Below are 24083 nucleotides of genomic sequence, written 5' to 3'. Positions count from 1 at the left end.
AGTATTGATGTCACAACGCAGAGGTGATCTTAGTTTACTTTTAAGACTGATTATTCCTGCTGTGCTTTTATGAAATATATGCAGAGTACTGGCATGCTTAGAATATAGAAAAGACTGAGTCTGTAGAGTGATAACAATTTAACTTTTTGCAAAAAACAAAACAAAACAAAAACTCAGGTGTGTTTTTCATGCTGACAAATTGGATGATCAGAAAGATGAGGAGGTCCTCTTGTCAACTTGTGCATCGTGACGTCCTCAAGCACCATTTTTCATGTTTTCCCCCATCCTACTGAAATATGCCTCTAAGAAAACAAAGTTAACTCCTCAGTATTGTTTTTAAAGTACGTATGCTCTTGATCAGTGTGTGAAATATATTTATAGTTTCTATGCTGGAAAAGAACAGGTTTAATTTTCCAAAACCATGGACCCAAGAAGAGCACTTCTTTTTTTTTTTTTTTTTAAAAACATTTTCTTTTTTTTTTTTATTTTTTTTATTTTTTATTTATTTATGATAGTCACAGAGAGAGAGAGAGAGAGGCAGAGACACAGGCGGAGGGAGAAGCAGGCTCCATGCACCAGGAGCCTGATGTGGGATTCGATCCCGGGTCTCCAGGATCGCGCCCTGGGCCAAAGGCAGGCGCCAAACCGCTGCGCCACCCAGGGATCCCAAGAAGAGCACTTCTATTCTGCACAACAGGCAGGAAGATCGGGCGACAGGAGGCTGTCGTGTCTTGTGATAAGGAAGAGGAAGTGACCTGGTTCCTGGCCATCCTCTAGCTTCATCAGCAGCCTTGGGTGGTATCTCCATCTTTGTGCACCTTGATGCAGCCATGAGTAAAATGGTTTGTGATATTTATTCCCCAGGCTGCGTGTTCAGGACAGACACTGAGCCTTGGGTGCTCGGCACCAAGAGGGCCGCAGGTGCCTCAGGCTGCCGTGGGACGTTCAGACCAGGTGGTACCATAGAATTCTAACTTAGCAAAGGCAGCAGGGTCATGTATCCATGCGATGGCCCTGCAAGGAGGTGGCCTTCGTCTGCAGAGCAACTTTTGGAAAGCACATTCCCCTCCGGGCAAGGGGATTACTGAGAAGACCTGAGCTTGAAAGCAAGGCTCTCCAGGGGCTGAGGGTTAGTGGTAAGAGTCCAGACTTCATTATGGCCTTGGGAGTGTGCCAGTGTCCAGGAAGTACCTCTTCTCTCCTGCCCTCCCTGGCTTCCTCAAGGCCAGTCTCCCATTGGCCACATTCCTGCCGGCTTTGCTCTTGGGGTTTCTTTGCTTTTGGAAAGTAAAACAATGAAGGGAGTTTGTCTTGTGAAAAAGCTCGTGATAGCCAACAGCAAGGCAGATGTTGTAATGCAGGAGGCCCTGAGGCTTGCATAGAAGGAGAGATGTGTTTGGTGAGGGCTGGGTCTCCCCGTGGGTCAGTTTTTGAAAATGCTTAAAATAGTCGCAGAGGGAGAAGAACAAACAATCAAACTTGCTGACACTCAGGTGTTTTAAGCTTTCAGAGTGGGTGAGCTTGCGCTTGTAAGTGCAGAGGAGAACTTCATTCCTCGTGGCTGGGTGGATTGTCTTAGACTCACACGGACCCTATGCAGTGCAAAAAAATCCCCCAAGTTAATAGTTTAGGTCATCTGCTGTAAGCAGAAGTCATGTTGTTAGGCAACTGGACAAATCTCATGCAGACCTATCCTCTGCCATTGTCCTCTATTTTCCAAGAATTCTGTCCTATGGAGAAGACGAAAGAGCAAAGCCAGGAGCCGAGGAGTGGCATGGAGCTAGGGAGCAGGGCACACTGTCTGCTTCCCACAGGGCCCATCTGCTTAGCTGGCTGAGACCAGCAGCTCGGCCACACTCATGAGAACTGGGCTCCCCGACGGGCCAGCAGAAGGGGCATGTGTCACTTGCCACCTCCCCTAATGAAACAGTAGCATCCGATGGAGTCGGACGAGAGGATCACCTGTAAACTGGAGGAGGATTGAGTGCTGAATTCTGTAGGCAAGGTTGTTCTGTAGACGTTCCTGCTCTTCGTGTCCATAAATGGCTAAGAATATTCAAGATGACTGGGCAGGATCCATCTTAAAGGTGCCTGAGTATTTTAGAGGATTTGACCACCACCACCACCACAATGGAGATTTTCTTTTGCAGAAAGTCAGCCTGATAAACATGGTGGGAAGACCCTCCTCCCAAGGGAACGTCTTGGGTCTTCGCCGATGCGCACCCTTTGAATGGTACTGCAGCCACTGTGCAGACCCAGGAAGATGGGGCCCTCGTCCAGGCCATGCGTGTTCTGAACTCATGGCTTTCAGAGCCATGAGAACATTCCTCTGACTTGGAGAGTTTGCTGTGCTGAGGCTTAGCGAGGCAGAGCTTGGTGGCAGTGATGAGGGGTCATCCCATGTTCTTCCCTCAGTACAATACAGCAGCTGAGCCCAGGAGATGGGGAAGGGGCGAGGAGAGGTGGTGGGTGAGCAGAGACCTTGGAAGTCAATCCAGGGCTAGGAGATGTGAGATACGGGGTGCCTCCTGCCCACGTGGCAGAGGAAGCCACTGGTGAGGAAAGTTGGGGGGGACAGCCCAGCATCCAACAGAGCACCAGGCAGCACCTTCTCACTGCGAGGAGGGCAGCGGGATCCAGAGGAGTCCATGGAAAAACTGGGGCCTGCCCACACTCTGCTGCTGGCTCACGGAGCACCCTCAAAGCAGGGCTACAACCTCCCTTGGCACCTGCCGTCTTCAGGGATCCCTCACAGTTGGGGAGATGATGGATGCCTCGCCGCCCACCTGCTAGGTCTGAGCAACAGTGACGTCCCTTGTAAGGGCCTGGTGTAGCCTTCCACGTGGAAGTCATGATTCACAGAAGCAGTTTCATCTGTCTGATGAATCCCTCCACGTTTGCTCCCTGCAGGTGGCAGAGAGGAGAGCCTCTGTAACAGCTCACGTTTCAGCAAATATTTACTTCACACCTACTATGTCGGCACTGGTTAAACATGCTGCTGGCTTTCTGATGGACACCCAAAGACATAGAGCTCCACACAGATGGGGTGAAGTGACCGGGCAAGGAAGATCTTCAGCCGGAGACACAAATGCAAGTGGAGGAAAGAATGATGGTACAGCTTGCTGTGGGGTCACTGGACTTCCCCACTCCAGGGCTGACCAGGTCTCGCCGGGTTGTGCTTTGCTGGGGTTCAGTTCAGGGAATGTGTCAGGAGTGCTGACCTGTTTGAGAAAGGATCGCAGGGTCACAGAAAAGGGTGCTTCAGGTGAGACGATGATGCTGAATAGAAGCAAATGAGGGTCCCCTGGGGCGGGGAGTACAGTCGGCTGAGCATCTGGCTTGTGGTTTCGGCTCAGGTCGTGATCTCAGGGTCGTGGGTTCGAGCCCTGTGTCGGGCTCTGTGCTGAGTGTGGGGTGCTTGAGATTCTCTCTCTCTCTGCCCCTCCCCCTGCTCTAAATAAATAAATAAATAAATAAAATCTTTAAAAAAATATAAACAAGGGACGCCTGGGTGGCTCAGCATTTGAGCATCTGCCTTTAGCTCAGGGCATGATCCTGCAGTCCTGGGATTAAGTCCCACGTTGGGCTCCCTGCATGGAGCCTGCTTCTCCCTCTGCCTGTGTCTCTGCCTCTCTCTCCCTGTGTCTCTCATAAATAAATAAAATCTTAAAAAAAATAAATACAAACAGAAGCAGATGGAGGAAAGAGAGGGTGTGAGCCCTGGTGAAGGAAGCTTATTGCAGCCAGGATGCCTTAGGTGATGGTTAAGCTGCTGCAATCAACTGAAGCAGGTAAACCTCCCAGGGGCTCAAGAAACCACTGTGCTCCAGCTCCAGGTGGAGTGTGAAGAAGCTCGGCGTGGGGCGCCCTGCAGATGAAGGTCACCAGGCCAGCCACAGAGCCCCTCCGAGCTGAGTGACACCACCAGACCTGAGGCTCGCGGCCACCAACCTAACTCAAGGTGGAAACCAGAAGCACTGGGGCCACCGACGTGATTCAGTCCGCACATTTCTTCATTGGCCACAGACATTTAGGGAGCACCTGCTGCATACTGAGCACTAGGCAAAGTGGCACACATGTAGCGGTGAGCAGGGGGCTAGGGCAGGTGACAGAATGGAGCCCAGAGGGTGGTGGTGACTCACCCCATCTCGCACACCTGCCCTGTGCACGCAATGGATGGGCACCAGCACTCAGGTGGCGTCTCCCTCTCCTTTTGACCCTGGAGGGCTCCACCAGCGTCGGAGACTTAGCTACTTCTGTTGGCTCCACAACTGTTCCAGGGTCCCTAGAACATGCCGTGAATCAGGACTCAGGGGTTGTGCGGGGACACATAGTACTTGGTCCTTTGGGGCTGCTGTGACAGCAGTGCAACCTGGGTGGCTTGTGAACAACTGGTGTTTATGTGTCCCGGCTCCAAAGGCCCCAGCACATTCCGAGTCTGGCTCACAGCTGGCAGTCTTGCTGCTGTGTCCTCAGGTGGTAGGAGGGAGAGGGAGCCCTCAAGGGCCTCTCCTGTGGGGACGCTGATCCCAGTCCTGGGGGCTCCATCCCTGTGACCTCATCACCTCCCAAAGGCTCCACCTCCTCACACCATCACCTTGGAGTTAGATGTTAACACTTGAATTTGGGGGGGGGGGGGTGGATGTTATCGCTGGTCTGCCGTGGGTACAGAACCTCGATGTCCTAAACCCTGACCTAGTCTTAGCCCATGAGCCACACAGACGAAGTCCCTCCAAACAAGGAATCGAGGCAAGCCCTCAGGGTCTCAAGTATAATAGTTGGAGAATATACAACACGCGGTAGAATGACCAGTTGGAGAGGATGTTGAAAAATAAATGAGATGTGATCATTGCAATTTATCCCAATCGTTACAGAGGTGCTCATGAGGAAGCTCCACATGGGCACATCGCAGGGCCAGGCCAAGTACAAGTGCAATGTGAAGGCAGATAACAAAAGTGTGTAATGAGCACAGTCCCTTGTCCCAGGCCATCCAGAGAATTAGTCTGTGTTGCTGTGGCCAAATTTGGTAAAAGAAAATGGATGCCATCTTATTGGTCAATACATTCTTTCAATCTTACCTTAAGAAGCAATTTAATTTTTTTTTCTTTTTTATCACTCCCTACTGTTTTACTTCAGGCACTTGGTGTTTTTTGCTTCATTACTCCAAAAACTTCCAAACCAGTTGTCTCCTTCCTACTTCATTTCCCACACTTCATTTCTTTTGCTTTTGCTTTTTTTTTCTTTTAAGATGTTATTTATTCATGAGAGACACAGAGAGAGAAAGAGGCAGAGACACAGGCAGAGGGAAAAGCAGGTTCCTTGCGGGGAGCCCGAAGCGGGACTCGGTCCCAGAACCCCAGGATCATGCCTTGAGCTGGAGGAAGATGCTCAACCACTGAGCCACCCAGGCGTCCCCCCCACACTTCATTTCTAACTGTAGGTCTGCTCATGACCTCTTATTGCCAAATTTAGTTTCAGTTGCCTACAGGACAGAGTCTGCACCCTCAATGAACAAGAGCCTTCCCGCTCCCTACCACTCACACACACGGCACAGCACACTCAGCTCCTTATAGCCCATCGAGAGAAGCGTCTGCGCCTTACTACCCTTCCTTTGTAGAGATCCCCCACTTGCCAGGTCTTTGTCGCTGGTCTCCCGGGGCCACCATCCCAATGGGACTTCTTACAAAACCCTTTCTAGAACCACAGATCTCCTGCTCCTGCTGAACACCCTTGCCTCCATGTCCACCTGGATATTCTCTTTCTCTGTGTACCCTCCACAAGCCTCAGAGTCCTTCAAAGCCACATTGTGTGATTTTTGTTTCCCTAGTGTCTGAACAGGACCTAGCATTTGGTAGATGCTCAATAAATGTCTGGGAATTAAATGAGAGACAAAAAAAAAAAATAGGTCACCAACCAGGGATTTAGTAATAATCCCCTGTTTTTAAGTGGAGTCAAAATTCAGCAAGTGGAAAACAGTGCTGGGCTTGAGAACCTGAACCAGTTTGCAATCATTCCCCCCAGCCAAACCTACTGTAGGAATGCCACCGAACCCCTAGAATGAAAGGGTCACTGCGGTGGAGACCCTCAGGACTTCATCTGCATCGGGACCTCCAACCTGCCCCTCTGTGCCACCAGACGCTAGGTTGCATACCCACTAATGCTTGAGAAAAGGCTTCTGAGCTTATGTAAATTCCAAAACACAGGCCAGCGCTGCTTTGACAAATTACAATTAAGGCACCTCAAAGTCACACTTGGGTCATCTCTGGATGAAATTAATTATTATAAGGATGCACCCCGTCCTATGCCAGAAATGGGAGCTGGGAAGTCGCCACAAAGCAAGACCACTCCAGGGTCCAGCTGCTCCCAGCAGTCAGGCCCTGCTTCCTTCCTTCCTTCTCTCAGCTGTCCTCAGCAATTGTCTGCTCTTTATGCCCTCTGCCTCTACACGAGCCTGCCAGCCTGGCTGCTTCACCGCAGCTGCCCTGTTACGGTCGAGACCCCATGCACTCTCTCCTGCAGCTTCCATCTGACTACTCACCACTAACAGACTCTCCACTCTTCTGAGTTCAGGTTGCTGAAAGGGAGAATCCTCTTGTCCTGACTCACCTCTTCCAGTGGGATTGATGGCCATACGTTGGCTGTCTGCTTATGAGGCCACAGACCCTGGTCCAATCACCCATGACATGGTATTCCTGCCTTAACCTACAAGGGATACCCGAAGGGGGCTTCCCCCCCCAGAGTAAACCTAGTGATGGACATTTAGGTTTTGTCAACTAGCACATAAAAATACTCCAGGAACAGAGAACCTATTTCATCCTTACCACTCCAGCATCAGAGAGTGTGTTGACCCCATTCCTTTATGGAGGTACAGCATAATTCTAGACTCATCAGAAGACCACACTCCATCTGAAGGCGAGGAGGGTTTCTGCAAGCTGTCAAGGAAGGTGGAGGAAGAAGGTATCTCTGAATCTAAAAGGGTTTGTTCTGAATTTCTTCAAGTGAGTCCTTTTGGTAGGTAAGTCTGTTAACATGACCCATTCATTGACAGATGAGTTAACATAGAGACTGGGGGTTGTCTTACCTTGACTGTATGTTTTAGTTTTATGAATGATACCAACCATGAAGGTTAAAGACATAATTGTGATTTTTGAAGCCTTGGTGAAGAAAATATATCCAAATCAGATCCTTAATGGCTCCTCCCTGCAAATTTTACTATATCAGGTGTGTTCTTTTCTGCCTGTTATCCTACTTGGGGTGGTCTTTGAGAAATCACCAGTCCTGTTGCAGGGTCAGTCTTGCATCCTTCTTAGATGTGTTCCAAACCAGGCTCATGTCCTGGTGGACTCTGTTCTGTCCGAGGATGGTCTTTCTTTGCCAGTATTCATCTGAGCATCTTTGTAAGAGACCTACTTAATCATGAAAGCTAATTCATTCCTGGTGTGCTTCCCCCCCCCCCCCATTGTGTGAAGTCCCTTTGGAAGATTCTCTCTCTTGATTTGGCATCGTGGAATATTTTGTAAATGGAAATGTTGCAAATGGGGAATTACTGATGGCTGGATCCTGAGGCTGCTAGTTGCTGCTCTGGTGTCAGTTTGCAAAGGCTTTGGAAGAAGTAGGGGTGCGCAGCAACCTCAGAAAAGGAGAGAAGCACATTGGAATGGAAAGAAACCATTGTGTGGACAGGCACAGTTTCTGTTTTGACTTTTCATAGAACATAGAGCATCTGCTTTCCTATATTTCACAATAGACTCCACTTCACCAAAGTCTCATTAGGTAATAATACCCTTACTAAGAGTTCTAGCTCCTTGGGTTTTTTTTTTTTTAATTAAATTTTATTCTACTCTCTTAATGCTGATGGACACCATAGGCGATAGAGTAAGTTAATTTCATGATGTAAATCTTGTTTCTTATTCCTCTTAGGGGGTGGTAGTTGTCTTCATGTGGTGGTTTTGTGTTCGGCTGCGAGTTATCTTTTCTGCTTCTTGTGGGGGCTGGTGGAGATCTGACTTTCCATTCAGTCCCTCATCTATTATTTCATATATAAACTCTTTTATTATTAGTGTTAGAAGGTGGGGGAAACACAGCAAAGCATCCCCCAAAGTGAGAAGGCATTCTGAGACCAGCAAACGAAGAGGCCCCTCCATAGATTTGATGCAGAGTTTTATTTGTGTTCATGCACTGCCAAGGGGTGCACGGCAGCTGCATAGTTCATCTCTACAAAGTCTGGACCTCCCTTAGTCCACAGATGTTACTGAGTGAGGGGACACAGGGAAGGGCACTGCTGTGAGATCAGAGGGTCTGCATGCACCTACCTCACAGCTACTCCTTTATCAGATATAGGGGCACCACCTGTGTGTCAGGAAGGAGGGAAAGACCACATTATCTCTAACAGATTCCTGGGGGGCCCAGACAGGCCTCCCTCCCCATCCTGGCCTGGACAGGCATTTCTGAGGTGTGTGTGTGTGTGTGTGTGTGTGTGTGTGTGTGTGTGTGTGTGTGAGCCTCTGGGGAACGGGAGCATGTGGCCCCAGGAGAAGTCACCTGTCGGACAGGAACAGATAGAGGCTGGGGATGGGGTCGGGGTCATCCTGGCAGTGCTCCCTCATGTAGGCTGGGCCCTAATTCCTTTTTTCTTTTCTTAAGATTTTATTTATTTATTCATGAGAGATAGGGAGAGGCAGAGACACAGGCAGAGGGAGAAGCAGGCTCCCTGAGGGGAGCCTGATGAAGGACTTGATCCCAGGACCACAGGATCACTCCCTGAGCTAAAGGCAGATGTTCAACCACTGAGCCACCCAGGCATCCCTGGGCCCTAATTCTTAAGGACCTTCACTTAGCTCTCATTTTTAGCAGAGGAGGCTCTTACAAAAGACGCCACGAAGCACATGTGATCTTTGGTGCCCACTTGATGAACCGATGAAATCGCTCTCCCTCGCGGTCTCCACTTCCTTTTCTGAAGTGTCGGAAGTCTTTCTTTCCTTAGTGGTCACTGCTCCCCCTTTCATCCTTCCTCCTTGAGAGCTGGTCCTCTGCAGGGTGGGACCCTGTGGGCCCCAAACTGTGCATCCTCCATCCAATGAGACGCCAGCTCTCAACCAAGGAGAAAGAGGTGGAGGAGCCCTGGCTGGAGGCTGGATTGGAGGTGGGTGGGCACAGAGCCCTGTGTTCTAGAAAACTCTCTCACCCCCCAGAGCATCTCCGCGCTCAATCCGTCCTGCGCTCCTTGCCTGGGTTTGCTCCCCGCTCCCAGGGTGGCCCGTGTCCCGTCCCATGTTTCCCTCTCTCCGTTGCGTCTGCTGTGGCCATGGGTCCCCATAAAGCTCCACTCTGAGTGCAAGCTTCTGTCTGCATCTCTGTGTCTATGAGTTACTGAAGGGGATGACCCAGTTCTGGCCTCTCTTGGCATATCATGTGGAGGGGGATTCTTGTCCTGCTGGTTCAATCAAGATGACACTTAAGTTTTCCAAACATTCCATCCCCAGCATGTTATTCGGCTGCTTTCTCTGCACACTGGCACCGGGAATGCAGACAGGAGCAGACTGGCCCATAAGGTGCTCTGAATGGCGAAGAGAGAAACCATTTGTTGAGGCTGTAGTCTGTGTCCACTGGCTTCAGAGTTTATCTGACTTCATTCTGACAGCATTCTACAAGCCATTGACCATCGCGTCCTTATAACAGCTGGAACCTGGGATCAGTAGCTTACACAAAGCCAGAAAATGAGCAGACCTGGGATTTGCAGACACACAATTCTGACCCCAAAGCCATTCCTTTAGTCGATGGCAGCACTTCCTCTTGCTTTGGTCCCGCCCCTTTGGAGACACTCATAGTGGGGCCAGGCATGCCAAGGAAGCGGACAAGGCGTGAGGATGAGGACTTCACTCACGCCAACCTGGCACGTAGAGTGTGTGTGATGGGAGGGCAGTGGTGCAAGGGGCCGAGTCCACGGGGAGGTGGGAGGTGGCATCCAAGCTGGGCATGTGAGGATGGGAGGGGTAAGGGCTGGCACAGTGCTAGTCTAGTCCTTGGGTAGAAGATGTGGTTTCTATGACTCTCCTTTGTTAATGCCCTTGCCTTGAGGATGCCTTCCGAGAGAAGCTACCAGGTGTCTTAGCTTATCGTTGTTTATATGCATCCAATTCTCTGTGGATATTTGAATGTCATTTATATTTATCCCCAGAGTCAACTCAGATGTGTTTTGGCAAAGTTGGTTAATAAGGATTTCACTGACTGATCCTTCCCTAGAAACCTTCTGCATTGATCTGCTTATTTATTTATTTGGTGTTGAAAATGAAGCATGATGGGGCGCCTGGGTGGCACCTTCAGTTGGGTGACCGATTCTTGGTTATGGCTCAGGTTGTGATCTCAGGGTTGTGAGATCAAGCCCCATGTTGGGCTCTGCACTCAACATGGAGTCTGCTTGAGATTCTCTCTCTCTCTCCCCTCTCTCCCTCTGTCCCTGCTCATGTGCTCTCTCCCTCTCAAATAATAAAACTTTAAAAAAATAAGAAAAGAAAATGAAGCATGAGAAGTGAAAGATCTCAGGAGGGACATTTTACATCAGACATGTTCTCCTATCCCTCCTGACCCCAAATGACCAGGCCCAGTCCAGAAGGCAGGGAGGTGAGTGGAGGTCCTGAAAAAACAGAGAGGATGTGAAACCCACACCAGGATTGTCCAGGGGCCTCTTCTGGGCATCTCTATCCTGAAACACCATTGCAGGCAATGTGGTGGTGCAAATACCTATGTTAACTAAATAACATGAGCGCTTGCTCCACACCTGGCACTAGGTCCTGGGCTAGACTAGGGCTGCATGAACAACCCAGGACTTTCAACGAGGGTCATTAGAAACCATAAACTAGGCATCTGTCGAGCCTCAGTTGCCAAGGTCATCCTGGTGCATGAGGTGCCAGAGGAGGACCAGACCGTGCTAAGCAGTGACCGGCAGCGGATGTGGCCGACCTGCGGGGTGCTCTGCGGCCATGTTCAAACGCGTGAGATGGTCCAGGGGGAAGCATGACAGGCAAGGCCACCTGAATGGAATAAAGCTACTTTGGGGATGAAACACGAAAAATTTAAAGCAAAGTTTCCAAAATGTCACACTGTGGAATTGAGGCTGCCGCCTAAAAGCTGGGGTGCGAAAAAAGAAAAATAACTTGCCATCTTCAAGAAAAACAGAGACTATGTGTTGAAAGGGTTTAGAGAACAACATGATACATAATAATAAATGACATGCATTTAAATAGAAAAAAGTAAATAAAGCAGGGTATGGACATAAATGTGAGTTGCTTTATTTTTTTTAATTTTTAACTTTTAATTTTTTTTGTGAGTTGCTTTAAAAGCCCTTTTGTGTTGTGGCAATTTTCAGAAATTCAATGACCAACCCGGCAACATCCACCTGGACTCAAAGAACCTTCCAGCAGGCATGTAACTTCGGGAATACCTAGTTGAGAGTGTGGCATGCTTGCCCAAGAGGAGGTTGACTCCAGTGTGGGTCCACCCCAGGCACACTCATCAGACCAAGGGTTTCCATGACCTCAGACAAACGGTCCTTCTCTCAAAGCCAATTTCCTTCGCTATCAATAAAGAATTAAGGCCATGGTTCTGGGGCACCTTGGGAGGGTTCCAGGAGATGGTACGGTAATGCGGGGCTCCCGAGCACTACCACACACTTTGTTTGGACCTTCTCCATCTGACTCACAGGTGAGGGAGCTGAGAGAGGCAGAGGAGGAGTTCACAGCACTGTTCCATTCATGGGTATCTACTCTCTTTTCCCTCCCTGCCATCAGCAAGCATTATATTTCTTGATGGGTACCTTTTAGTTTATATGTAGTTTTGCAGAACACATATTTTGTAGGAATGCATTTTTTGTTAAAGGGTTTTATAGTTTCTATGTGCATGCATCTGCTTTGTGTATATATATATATTTATGTAAATATAGTCTTACATATATATGTATATATGTGTAAATATGTACAGTTCTTATTTTTTTTTTTTTGCCTCTAGCACCGTATTCACCAACCGTCCATGCTACTTTGTGTGCACATTATCTTCTAATCACTGCTTAGCATTGCCAGGTGTGCACCAGTGTGTCCCACACAGCTCCTCCACTCCCCCTACACCCGTCTCCTTGTACTTCCTAAGGCAGGACCCAAAGGGATTTATGTGTTACAAGGTTCTTCCTCCTATGACGCCGTGAGGCCATGAGAGAAGATTTCCTGCCTTATGTACAAGGCTCCCAGCACCCAGTAATTTCTCAGTAAATGCAGAGCTGTTGACTTTCCCAGAGGCTGGAGACAGTGGCTCAGGCTCTGCCTCCTGCGGGGATTTTAATCCCCAGAAGGGTGATACCCGTTCCTTTATCTTGTAAAGGTTTGTGATCAGCAAGGGAAACATTTTCTAGAGGAAAAAGAGTTGAAAATCACTCAAAGATGATGTATAATCGAATTCCCTTGAATATACCACATCATCAATTTATCTGAACAAATATTTTTGAGCACTTGCCCTAAGTGGTAGAGGTATGGATCTGACAGACCGCTGCAATGATTTCAGCGTTCGCTGAATCTACAGGAGATTCCTGCTTCTGGGACACTTAGACCCGTCCCATGAAACTGCCGTGGATTTGGGGAAGACGCTGTGGGATGTGCACACGGTGTGGGGGGAGCAGTGTGCTGCACGAGACAGGAGAGGGGCTCTGATGGGCATGGTGGGAGGGGAGCTGTAGGCTGACACTAAAACGGGTTAGGTTTCTCCGGTGTCTTTCCTTTTAAGGGGTTGGGGAGGTGGTCTCCTTGGATGCTGGAAGGTTTTTTCCTATTGAATTTGGGATTCCACATGAATCGATGTACCTTTAGTTGGCAGGTAACAGACTCACTCCAGGCCAGGGATCGATAAACTGTGCGGAGGGCCACACAGTAACCATTATACTTCACAGGCCACATGGCCTCTGTCACGGTGTCACTTCTGTCACTGTCATGCAGAAGCAGCTGTTGGATGCTACGTAAGCAAATGGGCAGAGCCGCATTCCAATAAAACTTTATTTAAAATATAGGAAGTGGATTGGGTTTGGCCCACGGGCCATAGTTTGTGGGTCCTGATTTACACGCTCACCCATTTACTCCATCAACATACATCTAGCAGGTCTGGGATGCCTGGGTGGCTCAGTGGTTGAGCATGGGACTTCGGCTCAGGGTGTGATCCCGAGGTCCTGGGATCTAGTCCTGCATCAGGCTCCCTGCATGGAGCCTGCTTCTCCCTCTGCCTGTGTCTCTGACCCTCTCTCTATGTCTCTCATGAATAAATAAATAAAATCTTAGAAAAGATAAAAGACCTTCCCTGACAAAGAGGGAATTCTAGAGGCCATCTCCAGATGGCCTTTGACTCAAGCTGCAACCTCGGCTCTTCCCTGGGTTTCCAGCCTCCTGGTCTGCCCTGCAGACTTCAGATTTGAAAGCCCCTACAATTGAGTGAGGCAATTCCTTAATATATAAATAATATAGAATAGCATATTATATATATAGTATCTTATTGGTCCGTTTCTCTAGAGAAACCCAGTCTTCAGGAAACTTACCCACATCCTCCCTCCCCCTTGGTAATGCTCCGTGTTTACTTTTTATTTATTTATCTTTAAATTGCTTCTTTGGATCTCCGCCGGGCTCTCCAGGGAATCATACCTTGCTGCCCACATTTTTTATTTTCAGGGAATTGTAAGTTAGAAGTAGCTTCTCTTACAGATAGTTAATGCTGAAAAATTCAAAATCTACAGAGATTCCACTCCAAAGACATTCAAATCTCTACCGTGCAGCAGCAGATCAGCCCATGTGCCTGTTTCTGTAGGTGGTTTTGCCATCTGCACGTAGTAGGGATTTGGTGAAGCCTTGCAGATCAGGTGTGTTTTTTTTAAGGTTTTATTTATTTATTCATGAGAGACACAGAGAGAGGCAGAAACACAGGCAGAGGGAGAAGCAGGCTCCCTACAGGGAGCCTGATGCAGGACTCGATCTCAAGACCTCAGGATCACGCCCTGAGCCAAAGGCAGATGCTCAACCACTGAGCCATCCAGGTGTTCCAAGCAGGTGGTTCTTGATACAAAGCTGTTTTAGCTGATGGGCTTCTGGGGCAAGGTGGACAGACATCAGAGGAGTGGGAGAGGGCATCAAGCTGCAGAGGATCCAGGCCTGAGAGTCTGCGAACAAACCTAATTAGCTGAGCCCGTGCCAGTGCCCTAGTCAGACGCACCTGGCACGGGGAGAGGATCCAGGCTAAGTCGGCAAGCCCACACGAAGATGCCTCTCTCCAGAGGCGCCTGCAAAGGGCTCTTCTGCCTCAGGTCCATTCAGTGAGGCTGATGGCAGATATGAGACACTTCAAACAGCCCCGGGCCACAGTGCGGGAGGGAACAGGAGGGAATAACAGGACAGGACAGGCAGCTGGTGGAGGCCCCGTTGACAGGCAGGCCTGCCTTGCGCTCTGCTTAGGCTCGAGCTGCCTGCGCCCTCGCATGCCAGTGAAGAGCTGGCTTGGCCGAGAGTCAGGCACCAGCATAGTCCTTGCTCAGTGCATTTCGGCTCCCCCAAAAGAGCCCAGATTCAGAGTGGAGGTGTGTCAGCTTGCAGATCCTTCTCTTCCTGCCCCCTTGGCCCAGGAGCACTCATCCCCAGAAAGCTGAGAAGGTACTGCTGTACACTTATATGTGCAGCAGGTTTTGATCACACACCTGGATCTAAGTGCCCACTTTGCCGCTTACTACTGACTGTGATTTTTGAAGAATTTATGAATCATTTTAAGCCTACTTTCCTCATAAGTAAAAGGGGGCTAACAGTAAATGTTATAACTCTGTTCCCCCACATCCATATTATCGAACCCTAGCAGACAGGACCTCAGATACATGACGGTATTTGGAGATGGGTCTTTAAAGAGGTTAGGTAAAATGGGATCACTGGTGGGGGCGGGGGGGAGGCTTTGGCCCGTCTCACAGGGATACTTATAAGAAGAGCAGATGAGGACACAGACATATAGAGGGATGAGCGGTAAGGACATGGGGAGAGGATGGCTGTCCACACGCTGGGGAGAGAGGCCTCAGGAGGAGCCAACACCTTTATCTTGGACTTCTTGGGGTCCAGCACTTTGAGAGAATAAATCTCAGCTGTGCTGGCCTTCCATCTATGGAACTTGGTTGTGGCCCTAGCAAACAAATACGATACACATCTGAGAGATTTTTAAGTGTTAAGATAATATGTATAAACTTCTCAGTGTGACTCCTGGCACATGGACTGCTTAGAGTTTTCAACAGTCTGCTCATGAGGCCTTCAGGGCGGTGCAGCATGGAGATCCCGGGCCCAAACTGCCCAGGTTTACATCCTGCCTTGGCCACTTAGTCTCTGGATAACCACGGGGTTCTCCCAATATCGATTTCCTTTTGTAAAACAGGGGAGATAGCAGTGTGTGCCATGTGGAGTTGCTTGGGTTGGGTGTACTGCACACAGCGCAGTAACAGGTGACTGCTCTTACTGTCATTGTTAGCGGGCGCAGGTAGGCACCGTCCCTTTGCTAAGTATGCATGACATCAACCAAATATTCGTGGAGGAAGGTGTGGGGAAGGAGTGTGGGCAGTGTGCCTTTTGGGGTTCTCCTGTTCCAGCTGGAGTCTCCCTTGACTCTTGGACTTATACTTCCCACCATCTCTAGAATTTGGAAACCATAATATTTATATGTGATGCTTTCCCGAAACTTATCTATAAATTCCTTTTCTTAATTTTTTTTTTTGATCTGCACTACTGTGGGGAGGACAGTGCACACTGGTTGTTAGCCTCTTCTCTGACGGAGGAGGTTCAGATGGGAGTGCTGATAATGCACAGGAGACTTTAGTCCCACTCTCCCTGGAACTGGGTCTCTGGATTTGGAGTGATACCCACTTTCTGCAGAAGGATAAGCATCAGCAGAGTGTTTGTCCTCTGGAGGGATAATGATTTTTAAATATGGATAAACTGTGGCCCATTGTCTCTGTTTTTTAAATTTTGCTTGTCCTGAGAACATATAACACAAGATCAACTCTTTCCACAGACCAAGGAGCACAGTTCTCTACAAGCACCGTGTGGCACAGCGCCTCTCCAGAACTTTGTCGTTTTCCGTAGCAAACATTTCATACCCAGCAATTCTGTCTCCACCTCCCTGCAGGCCTAGCAACCACCATCCTGTCCTCTGCTTACAGGACGTGGACTGTTTCAGATTCCTCATCTATGTGGAACCACCCAGTGTTTCTCCTGCATTTGGCAGGAGAGCCTGCCCTTTCTCTTTTAAAAGCAATAAAGTCAAGTATGCAGAAAAGTCAGCCGCCTGGGGACTTGATGCCAGAAAATCCCAGGGCAGGGTTCTGAGTGGCACAGTCTGGCCTGGCCCTTGACCCATAATTCTCAAGCTTTTCCATCCAGCGGCTCCAGAAAAGAGATGGGATGAATGGGGGAGTGTGGGCACTGGGAAGGCTGGCCGGGCCCACACTCTGGGGATCTCATGATCTGATGCTAGCAGGAGACTCTTTTGAAGTATCAGGTATAATCTTGCAGATGTAGGTGAACTTTGCTTTTAGCCATATTCATTTTAGATATAAAATAATACATAAGGTCCTTACTGAGAAGTAAGATGGAAGTGCCAGAGGGGGTTTCATGTCTTCCTCCATCACACAACCTAGCACACCCAGGGTACAACTCACTCTCACTAGGTTAGACTCAGGGCTCTGGAAACGGTGACCAGGGGGCAGGGCCCAGCTCCCTTCACTTCTCCTTCTTCTGCTGTTGTCTCTGTCCTTGGATATCCATGCTGGGGAGTGGTCCTGGCCTCCATGGATTTGCAATGGATCCTTTCAGAGATGCTAACAGATGGTGGGTTCAGATTTGATCCCCCTCTGGTGTTTCACTCAAGAGGAAACTCTGGAGGACAGACCAGCTCTGAGATGCTCAGGAGTGAGACTGAAATAGTAAAAGGGTATTTTGCAGCTGAGCCCACTGTGGTCCCGGTGTGGCCACTCTACTTCACTTCTCACTGAGTTCCCCCCATCCCCGCTGCCACAGCCACTGGGGTCCAGGTACCCCAGTGGGAAGAATGGCTGCTCAGCTCTTTTCACTGGGTCTTTGCTGCTGGGTTGCCCAGGGCAGCTTTGCTTGCCAACCTCATGATGCTGGAGTGGCTTCCGGAGGCCAGGGATGTGACCAAGTGGGGCGCGCACCCTCCACTTAGGAGCCTGTAGCTGTAGGAAGACGCCCCCGTGAGGCTTCTTGGCCTGGCACGCTCCTTGCAGCCAACGCTGATAGTAACTCACATTCAAAACCAGTAGCAGGACTACAGAGTTAGACAGGGATCCACACCATTGCTGTTCTCACCCTGGAAATACAGTGTCCTGTGGGAAGTTTAAACAAAAGCAACAAAACACAAACCAGACCTTTACTGTGTGATGGGGGTTTAGGTGGGGTTTTCCTTTTTTTTTTTTTTTTTATATTCTTAGGTAAACCATACAAACTCCCAGCTGCCTATATTGATGTCTTAGAATCGGTGCCAAGTAAATACTTAGCCCAGAATTAAGTTCAGGCTGTGGTAGAGGTGACCGGGCAGCTCTGCCATGATCTGGATTCATCTGTCAACTCCAAAGAAGGTATGCAGTGCCTTGGATTTCACAAGTGTGTTTATTTTTGTAAAGTGACTAGGGGTCAGGGGTGTTGGGAAGGAATTGAACAAGAAACCTACTAGGAAATAGCTTTTTCATGGAAATGCACCTACTTTGTCTTTGCTCAGATGCTGGGCTTTACAGAGATGCAGGAGGAAGGACTTTCTTACTGACAGTATTTATTAGTGCTGAGTGCAGGGATGCTGTGCTCCCCCAGGCCAGTGAATGCCTGTGGCCTGAAAGCCTTTGGGTGGAGGTAGAAGATCTGGCCTAGAAGGAGCTAGAGAGCACACACAAAGGGCACTGCTCACACACAGGGGCAGCCCAAGCTCAGCAGGCTAAGCTGGTCTGTGTTTCTGGAAGGCCACAGGACATTTCCACCTGTAAACTAGTGGCTAATCAAGCTTTACTCAGAGCTAATCAGCTCGGCCCACATTGCATTTCTCCTCCGCTAGCCAGCTTGTGTCCCCCCAGGGGCAGGGGTGAGGGGCAGTGCAGCAGGGTCCAGCAAGGTGGCAAGGAGACCAGGCAGGGACAACAGGACTGCCCTGTCTGTCCTGCTGTCTCCTTGAGCTCAGGACTCAGCAGGGAGCCTTGCTCCTATAAGGTCACCCCAGATGCTGTGTTCCTTTTTTTTTTTTTTTTTAATTTTTTTTTTTTTTAATTTTAACCGACAGACACCCTTGAGGTTCTGGTTGATTTTTTCAGAGAGAAACCGGAGATTCTTTGAGTAAAAAGAGGAAACGTAGTAAGTTTCTGAATTTGAAGGAAAATAAAGGCCAAGATTCCCACATCTAGCACGCCTGCAAAACCCACCGGGCAAACGGGAAGGATGCCATGCCTCGGTGCCCACCGACCATCTGCCTTCTCGCAAGCACGGGCACTTAGGTGACAGAAGGGAAAGACACAGCCCATGTCCCTCCGGTCCCCTTAGCGGCCCCCTTCCGCGTCGGCGTCCCGGTGTGACCTGCTGCCCAGCACTGCTGCTGCGGGGGCACAGGCTCGCCCACCTGGGGAGGCCGGGCAGCGAGGGCGAGGGCGGCGGAGGTCCCCAGGCCCGGGTCCCCTGCCCCCTGCCCCCTCCCCCTCCCCCCTCAGCCCCCTCCCCCTGGCGTCCCCTCCCGCCCCTGGGGCTCCCTCCCCAGCTCCTCCCCCCAGCCCCCTCCCGTCGCCCCTCCCCCACCTCCGGAGCCCTCCCGCCCCCTCCCCACCCCGGCGCCCCCTCCCCAGCCGAGCCGAGGCCGGAGCATGCGCCGTGCGCCGCGGGAGGCGGGCGGCGGGCGGGAGCGGCGCGCATCACTCGGGTCCCCTTCCTGCACGGCGCCGCCAGTTGCCGGTTGCTAAGCAGTTACCATTGTTTCTGTGGCGATTGCGGAGGCTGTTGCTAATTGGAGAAGCCCCGCTAAGCCGCAGCATCTCCCCTGTTCGGATCCGCTCTCGGCTCCTTGCATCTAAAGAGAAAACTAGGCTGGTCTACCCACTCGCCCTCCCCCATCCTCCCCAAAATAGCCGTGTGATTTCGGAAGTATGGACTAAATCACTCCCCTCCCCGCCGATCGGACTCCCGTGGCTCGGACTCACCGACAGACCGCTCCTGCCCCTGTGCGGGTGTGCGCCCGGGCCAGGGCACCATGACTACAGCCAAGGAGCCCAATGCTCCGGGGAAATCCGTGCAGCAGCAGGAACAGGTAATGCTGCTTTCTGGAGTGTGCCTGTGCGTGCGTGCGTGGGGGATGTGTGTTTCTTGAATGATTTTCTCTTTGCGATGACTGTCCTCACCTGAGCCACAAAGCCAGAGGTGAAACAGGCACTGAGCAGAGTGCAGCCGGGGTCTGCCTTCTACCCTCCTGACTTCTATTTTTGCAAGATCCCCTGGTCTGTCCATACTGCAGGGCTCGGGAGCAAGCATCTGGCGAGGTAAACTTGGTGTGGGGGCACCTCTGGACAAAGGCCTCTTTCGGCACCAGCTGCCTGATTATGCATTTGTCAGTTGTGAACGTTTCCAACTACTTTGTAATTTGAGGGGCTGGGGCAGGGAGGGATGGAGGAGATGGGCGGCCCTTCCTCAAATTTCAGTGTATTCTGACCCTCCAACAGCACTTTGATCTGGTTCTAACTCAAGTCTAAAAAGGATACATGAGCAATGTTGAAAGGACTTTTCTTTGATACCTGTGTCCCTTTTCTGCTTCTTCTCCTTAAGTATCTCCGAAGGAGTGAACAGATTGTTGCTCATCCTGGGCATTTAGAGGGGGCACACTCTCCTCACTAGGAAAACTGCCCGGCTGGGACCCAGTGGGACCTCCATCACCACCAGCTGAGAAGTAGCAGGCCTTGAGGGGCTGGCCGAAGGTGGCCAGGACCGCTCGGGTGTCCCCATATGGCACAGGGTGTCCACTCACCCTGCCACTCAGTCGGGCCTGCCATCTGCAGAGGCTCTGAGCCTCAGGCTCAGGAGTGAAGGGGAACCAGCAAGCTGTGTTTTACCACTCGTGTAGATATTGTAATTCCCTTCTCGAAGATCGTGAGGGTTCTTATCTTTTAATCACTGCTTGGTTCTCCTCAGGCGGATCATTAAAATAGATCCTGGGAGACACCGGTAGATTCCCAGAGCAGTTTGCTCAAGCCTGGTAAATCAACAGCATAAGCTGATCTCTCCGATTTATTTCAGGGGTGTTGTTAGCCACCACTTGCTAGGATTTAGGCCAAGAAACGAGAGCCCATTAGAGTTCAGGAAAGCAAAGAGCCTTTTCAGGGATAGTGTGTGATGGTCTCGACGTCAGTTCACAGACAGTATGAAGACAACTTTGGATCTGTATTTAGTGGGAGATTTTTTTTTTTTTTTGTCATTTCCTCAAAGCCCATTTTTTGATTAAAAAAAGAGAGACCACTTTATTAGTAGTATCATCACCATTACCATCATCTAAAGAAATTAAATTCAATTTTAATTTCTTCTGGGCAGAAGATTTTATAAATACAGAAGTCTAAGAATCCTACATTCACTAGGAGGACTCGTGTGAAGGTTAATGCTTGCTGTAGCATGAACACTGGGAGGTTCACAACAGGCGAACCAACCCTTACTCCTTTTAAAAAATTCTACAGAATATTTGCTCAAGAAAAAAAGATGTCCACCCCAAATTAGCATCCTGTGACTAACTGGGCTTCCTTTTACTCCAGTTCTTCTCCTCGCTAGGTATAAAACAAGTGTGCCTTGGGCTTGCAGGCTCCAGCAAGGACTCGGGTAGCATTTCTGACCACAAGACAGTGGCAATGATTATGGAGAAAGCACACTGCTATGCATAGATCCGAGCCCAAAGGTGGACACTCAGAAGCCCATCTGCATTATGTAGAAGAAGGCCCATGGCTCCTGTACAACTTACTCACACTTCCCTCTACATGTCAGGAGGGTGGAAATAGTTAATTAGGGTGTGGGTTTTGGAGAATGTCGAGGGTCTTGTTTGATTTTTGTACCTGTTAATCATTGGAACCCCCCTATCCTTGCCCCTGGGGCCATTGTGGAAGATGTGAATGGGCAGAGCGAGGAGGGCAGAGGCGGCAGTGGCCGTAGGGAGGAGTCAGGAGGCCCTCTTCCCATTCTCAGGCATCTTCTTGACCCTGAGAAGGACAGAGTGCCCACCCTGTGAAGCAGAACAAATTGATCAACAGCAGGACCAGGGCAGGAGAAGCAAAATGGGATGGAGTACAAAGATCTCACATCTAACATTAATGCACCTGTAGGGGATGTTGGCTTAAATCATAATAAACTGCTCAAAACACAAAGAGATAAATAAAATACTTAGTCATGAAGACTATTTCTTCTTCCTCCAACATTTATCAGTTTTTGAAAGACATTTAAACTCTGTTCTGTGTGCTTAGACTGCAGAGCTCTGAAGGAGTTCTCCCATTCTTTATTGCATGTTGTCCTTCGTGCTAGTGGAGCTGTGGACATAGGTGGGTGGGGGTTTAGAGGGAGACCAGGACAGAGGGATATACTTCAACATTTTTTTTTTTAAGAAAGAGAGAAAGAAAAATAAATGCCGGTTTGTGGTTTGGTTTAGTTTTTAGATTAGGGATCGTTTAACTGTATTGATGGACTTTATGGCAGAGGCACCTTATATCTTATATTGGGAGGCATTAATCTGAGGATTTGGATTTTCTGTGGCCTGCTATTTATGTCCAACACTCTTTAAAATTTATTTGGTTATTGCAATAGACTAACACTTAGTTCTTAGCAAACTAACAGAAATATGGTACAGTTTCTTACCTACCTTGGGAGTTGGAAGGTGGGTAGCACCTGGAAATAACTTTTGTTATTACCAAGGATTAGTGTAAATTAATGAAAAACGAATCTAGGAAAAGATATAAAACCAAATTATTTTACCTATTAATTAGAGATTGCTGATTTTTCCCATTTTTCTGGCTAAAAGGCTAAAACACATACTAAATATAGATGAATATGTAGAAGTTTTTGGTTTTTGTTTTTTGTTTGTTTGTTTTTTAAATGCTGTATAAACACATTGAACTCAAATGGGGAATAGACTTCTAGAAAACCACTTCCCTTTCTCTTTCCATTTGCCAAAATTTATTTTTAAGTGAGGTATTAACAGTCCAGAGATGTTTGGAAACAAAATATCATTTAAGCTGAATGAACTGAATTCATCCTTTAGCTCTAAAGCCAAGTAGATGGTAGATAGGCTCCTCAGGAAAAACCGAATCCATTCTGGCCAGCACCCCACCACACCAATGTACCACACCAAGGTACATTACTTCAACTTAGCAGGTGAAGGAGAAAAAGCTGATGCTGGTTTGGTTAAAATTTATTGTATGTTCTCAAATGAACTAAATCCTTCCTTAGAGAACCAAATTAAGTATTTTCCCCACTTAAGTAAAAGCACAAATTTATTTTAAAATATACAGTCCTCATTTGAAATGACTTAAAATTGAAAAGCAGTGATCAGTAATACTGTTGAGAGTAAGAAAAGAGAGAAAGATAAAATCTCGGTGCTTCCAGTGAACCAGGACACATTTTTGCTCAAATATGGAGCAGGGATGAGTTTTTAGTGGCAGATTCTGGTGTAGTGTGAATGGATACATATGCGTGTCCATGTGCATGTGCGCCCACACACAGGCCTCATGTATCACAGAATTGGAAAGATGCCGTAAGTGCACCGCAGGATCAGGTTCACTTCTCAGGAATCTTACAAATAAATGAGAATATGCCTTTTCTTAAAAGATCTCCAGAACACCTCCTTCTGTGTTCTCTTGCGGAACTTGGATCTTTTGTTCTGTGTTCAGTTCCAGAACCTCTGTAGCTTCTGGAGCCCTGAGAGCTGGCTGTCTGATAGCACTGGATGTGTAAGAGCTCTTTTTTGTTGCTTTTCACTCTTCTCTGAGATGCACAAGGCCAACTATATAGCCCTGAGGTGTGTGATCACCTATTAAGTTAGGAGCCCCAGGATCTAGTGTAGATTGAGAGGTTAAATTATTTACCCTTTGTGATTAGTATATGTGCTGCCGAAGGGAGCAGCACCCTTTGTGATTATAATGCCATTGCAAAGAGTTTTCTGAAGTGAGTGAAATTTTGTAAACAGCACATTCTGTAAAGCAGACATTAAAATGCATAGAGATTGGAATTCTAAGAGAAGACACACCTTTCCAGGAGGACACATGTGATGATGACCCGGGAGCGGGACTTCTGACATCTTCTGCCCAGTGCTCTTTGCATTCAATCCTGTTGCTTGCCCCATAGTAAAATCAGATACTGAAACAGAGGAGCTGGCTTTGACCATCAGGAGAGTTAAATTTTTTATGAAACTATGTTACAGGGAAAGTCAATGTGAAACATCCATAGTGAAGGTAGGAAATATCAGAAAGGGAGACAGAACATAAAGACTCCTAACTCTGGGAAATGAACTAGGGGTGGTGGAAGGGGACGAGGGAGGGGGGTGGGGGTGAATGGGTGACGGACACTGAGGGGGGCACTTGACAGGATGAGCACTGGGTGTTACTCTGTATGTTGGCAAATTGAACACCAATAAAAAATAAATTTATTATTAAAAATAAAAGAAATAGTAAAAGGAAACCCAGAAAAACAAGATTCAATATTAGGAAGTGCCAACACTGACTTACTTCTGAGGTGGTCCTTCCACAGCTCAAAGAGCGGCAATGGATGCAGTGGCAGTACTAGTGCACGTTAAGTTTTCTTCTGCTCGTGGTCTAAGTTATGTAAGGCCCTCTGGACAAAAAGGAGACTTGAAGGAACAGGACAAGAGTCAAAACCATAGGTTCTTAAGATTGTGGAGAAAGTTATCTAGGTCTCTGAAGAAAGAGAGAAACATTCTGGCTGCCAGTTGGGTCGATGTGTGGAAGAGGAGAACTCAAAAATCAGGCATCCTAGCAAGAGCATGTGCAGAATGAGATGTGCATGCTTAGG

The 24083-nt window shown here is 48.6% G+C and overlaps 1 protein-coding gene across 3 annotated transcripts in view; it reads left to right on the top strand.

Moving 5' to 3' along the window:
• DPP6 (dipeptidyl peptidase like 6) overlaps nucleotides 1-24083 on the top strand; it is an 826517-nt gene that overhangs the window by 340749 nt on the left and 461685 nt on the right. The window contains exon 1 of one of the 3 annotated variants that reach the window (XM_041753452.1): nucleotides 18985-19341. The exons of the other annotated variants lie outside the window; for them this stretch is intronic. Within the exon in view, the coding sequence (XP_041609386.1) occupies nucleotides 19285-19341 (57 nt within the window). The 5' untranslated portion in view covers nucleotides 18985-19284. Of the gene's footprint in view, nucleotides 1-18984; nucleotides 19342-24083 lie in introns of those variants that run through there. 3 annotated transcript variants of the gene reach the window in all.

This window comes from Vulpes lagopus, chromosome 4 (assembly GCF_018345385.1).
Source record: "Vulpes lagopus strain Blue_001 chromosome 4, ASM1834538v1, whole genome shotgun sequence".
Classification (NCBI taxonomy): Eukaryota; Metazoa; Chordata; class Mammalia; order Carnivora; family Canidae; genus Vulpes; species Vulpes lagopus.
This window is presented reverse-complemented; position numbering and strand designations above follow the sequence as displayed.